The sequence below is a fragment of the Xenia sp. Carnegie-2017 genome, unplaced genomic scaffold, assembly GCF_021976095.1.
Source record: "Xenia sp. Carnegie-2017 unplaced genomic scaffold, XeniaSp_v1 HiC_scaffold_24, whole genome shotgun sequence".
Classification (NCBI taxonomy): Eukaryota; Metazoa; Cnidaria; class Anthozoa; order Malacalcyonacea; family Xeniidae; genus Xenia; species Xenia sp. Carnegie-2017.
The window spans coordinates 7,018,977-7,023,057 of NW_025813487.1; the positions used below are offsets into that span (position 1 = coordinate 7,018,977).

The 4,081-nt window shown below is 36.0% G+C and overlaps 1 protein-coding gene across 1 annotated transcript; it reads left to right on the forward strand.

Annotated features, from left to right (window-relative positions):
* The first annotated feature begins 1,035 nt into the window (after window positions 1-1,035).
* On the forward strand, window positions 1,036-3,120 carry LOC124452043. The gene is made up of 5 exons (XM_047002637.1): window positions 1,036-1,263; window positions 1,357-1,589; window positions 1,719-1,852; window positions 2,222-2,441; window positions 2,962-3,120. The coding sequence occupies exons 1-5, from the start codon at window positions 1,086-1,088 to the stop codon at window positions 3,118-3,120; spliced, it is 924 nt and encodes a 307-aa protein (XP_046858593.1). The 5' UTR covers window positions 1,036-1,085.
* The last annotated feature ends 961 nt before the right edge of the window (window positions 3,121-4,081 follow it).

Consider the following 4,081-nt stretch of genomic DNA (forward strand, 5'->3'; position numbering starts at 1 on the left):
GGATTTCAATTTCCAGTAACAGTGTCAGAGGACTCAGTGCACACCTTACTACGTCTACCCCGCCACAAGGCTTAAACAAAGCTAATTCGGGCGAGAAAATGGTATTGACATTTAGGAATACAAAAAGCGAAAGTGCGAGAGTAGTCTTCGTTTTTATCAAAATCAAAGAAGAGTGTGGATGAGAAACATGTCATACAAATAGGTTTAATGAAATATGATGGAAAGACAAAGAAACTCAAGCCAGCTCGTGGCCGTTTAGCGCTTGAAATCTCAGCCAGTGCTTCATCATCAATAATTTTTAATGCAGCAATTGAAAAGTATAGTGCTTTTGAGCGGTCATTTGTCAAAGATTGTGAGTATGCACTCCTTTACCCTGATGGTTCTGAAGTTGTTAATATTCCTGGAACTTCGGATCCATTTGTCTTGAGTCAGTACAAAAAGGCTTCAGGAAAATCCTACTCAAGGATAACAATGTTCATGGCGACAAGAAAGATGTTCTTTTTGATTCTTTGCCTAAAGCAGAAGACTTTACATCAGACACTGACTCTGACGATTCTTTTTTGAATGAAGGGGCTTGTAGGTATGGAAACAGTAGCACTTCATGTTTCATCAATACATCATTTGACAACAATAAAGAAACTTGTTTTATCAAAGGATTCTTTTAATCATTCTACCAATACATCTGCAATAATGAATAATCCTACATTTGATGAATCATCCAGACAAGGCTTAACTTTTCCTGCACAAATAGACAATGGATTGGCATCTACTCCTTTATTTGATGACTTTTCTAAACCTGACATAAACTTGCATGCGGAAGCAGATGATGGATTGGCATCAGCAGCTACTAGTTCAGCTATACAGTGTCCAATATGCTTCTTGCCATTTTCAGTGAAAGATATTGCTGAACATGCTGACATATGTAATAGCTGGTTACTTGATGACACTTCTCATAAGAAAGACACAGTACTTAGCAATATTGAGAGCTCTGTAAAAGATGTTTTTGAGCTATCATTATTATCAGAAAACAAGCACACAAAAGTCCAGAGGAGATAAAATCTGTGTTGAAAGAGTCTATAAAACTTATGAATAATAATATTTTGAAGCAAGACAGAGTCAGAATAAATGTTCGAAGAAAGTTTCTATGGATCGACTTTAAACAAGCACGTCTTACAAAGATCAAACCTGATGACAACTTAAAGGTTGTGTTTATTGGCGAATGTGCCATTGATGATGGAGGACCAAAAAGAGAGTTCTTCACAGGTAAACTTTATGTTTTTCATATTTAACCTCCACAATCACTGTAAAAACAGTGGTGTTTAAAATTATTTATGTTCATTAATGTTGCTTTTGTAGAATTGTTAGAAGCAGGAAAAAGGAAGTTAATGTCTCGTGGATTTCCCAATGATTCCACAATGGCACTGATGGCTAATGACTTCCGACTACTTGGTGAGGCTATGGTTATGTCTGTCATACAGGGTGGTCCAGCTCCAAATTTCTTAAATGAAAGTATATTCCAATATATTGCAAAGCAAGATTTATCTGCAGAAAATTGTCAAAATGAGGCATTTAAATCAGCAGCTATTAAGGTATGAAGTATTTTAGAAGATGACCTAACCTTATTGATCTTTTTCATTCTTATGTTTATTTTTATTGCATAAAGTTTAGTTTTATGTTCTGTATTAGAGAAAGTGAAATTGCTCTTTTTTGTATTTTAGTTATCATCCTGTATAACAGATGATGTACTTCATGAAACCATATTGGCAGATGAGATATTAGATGTTTTGCAGAATGTTGGATACACCGGTGTGCCTCAAAAAGAAAGCATCAAATCATCCAAAGACATAGTGCAGTATGTGTAATTTTTTTATTCTGCTAATATTTTTTTATCTAAAATTGCTTTTAAAATTACTTCATCTTAGTATTAATGTATCAATATACTTTCAATTGGCATCGTGTAAAAAATCAAAGTAACCTTCATTCTCACACACCCCTGGGAGTGGCTGCTGGCAAACACTCCTGCTACATAATCATAGCATGATAGTCATAACTACATCAGGACTTAAAAATGACGAATTTTTTTGCGAAATTGTTTACTCTCCACTCTTGCATAAATGGATTGCTAGCTTAGTGTGTGCTGCTCACTTAGAGGAAAATAACCCCTTTTTGTTTGCCTCTGCTCAAATGCATTAATTGCTTTTGATTTGTTCTTTTTCACTAGATCTATTTGTATAAAAGATCAAATCTCTAACAGCATAGCCCAGCTGCAACAACTTCAAGAAGGCTTGCCTAACTGTAATCTTTTTGACGCGATAAGAAAACAGCCACATGTATGGAAGGCAGTGTTTGTGCCGAGTGATATTTTCAAGTTTACTGCTGATGAGTTTCTTGACCATCTGCAACCTCAATATAGTAGCTCTCAAGCTTTGAAGATGAAGGAAGTAGATACCTTTAAATTCTTCAATGATGTAATACAAAAGTTTGAAGATGGTAAGGATACTAATATAAGCACATTAATTCTATACAATAAGGCTTACATAAACAGTGCAGGAACACAATATGTATAGTGCACATATAAATTGTATTCTAGAGTAAAAATAAGATATTCTACAGCATGTTTCATCCGTGCAGAAGTTGCTAAGCTTAAAGGATAACAAAATAAGTTTAATGGTGATGTTATAGATCCATTTCGATGTTTTGAAGACAAAAATTTACCAAATTCGGAGTGCATCGATCTACGCTTTCATTACCAAAACTCTGCAACACAACAATCAGCTCATTAACAAATAAAGTTGCACTGTTATATGTGCGGTGCAATTTTATTTCAACATCTACAGCGTGTGTTATAAGCTATGTTTTTGCCGCTGAGGTAATAATGTTAATGCATTTCAGGTTTGCAAAATTTAACTATGACAGATTTCATGCAATGGTGCAGTGGCTCCAAGGAAATACCGCCGTTAGGTTTTCATCCATGGTTGCAAAGATTGCTGCAAATGTAGACCATCTACGTCAACATGTGACTTGCTGGTGAAGTTACCTGTTCATATAGCTTCGGAATGTGAAATGGAAGAATTAATGGTTTCTGCCATTGGGGATTCGTGTGATTTTGGACTTATCTGAAAAGCAGTTCTGACAATTGAAATTAATACTTTAATCGACTTGATCATTGCGAAATCGTTTTGTTGATGTTATGGTTATTCGCTTGCACTTTAGTGTGTTATGAGAAGCGTACGTACACGTAAACAACATTTACAGCAAAAGTCAAACGTCGTGCCTGGTTTGTCCATGACGTGAAACTCGTGTTTTTTTGTCGATTTTCCCGTTAACATTTAATCCTTATCATTAGCAGCTTCTACTAAGCATTGAAATAGTGCTAATGCTTCAATTGCATTATTTGGAAGACGTAGTCCTTTTATTTCCATTACATGTTCGAAATACTCTTTGTAGTCATTTAGTCCTTCTTTCATCTCACATTCTTCCTCCATTTCGTTAATTTTGTCTGTTGGCATTTGGACAATGTAGTCAGCTCCACCAGTTAATTCGGGTAAAAAGTAAAGAAGATTTGGCACGCCAGGTATAGTATCATATCGCGAACGTCGGATATAGTGAGTGTTCCAGCGGTCAATTATATCATTGAGTTCATTTTGTAGCACAGATTGGAAACAAAACCAGAGGCACTCCATGTGAATTAAGTTTCCAAGAAGAACAACCCCATCGTTAACTAGACCTTTAAAAAAATTAATCCACCAGTTGCTTCGACTACGACGAAAATACGACCACCAATTTTCTATCCTCTGGTTTGCGTGAGAAGAACCATAGCGATGAGCATTCTCTCCTACCAAGTAATCTGTCCCATTATCTCTAAAATAACATTGCATTGAAGCTGCCAATCCATTCTCTGTGCCGCAGTCACTCCATAATAGAAGTGGACATCCGAGGTTTTCTTTTACACTTTTAAGAAAAAGATTTGCAGGCACTTTTGGGTCGTTGTTGGATTTTACCACTTCAAGCCAAATTATCCGTCGGCTGTAACCATCTATAGCCCCATGAATAGGGAATCCATAGGGCTTTAATTTGTCAT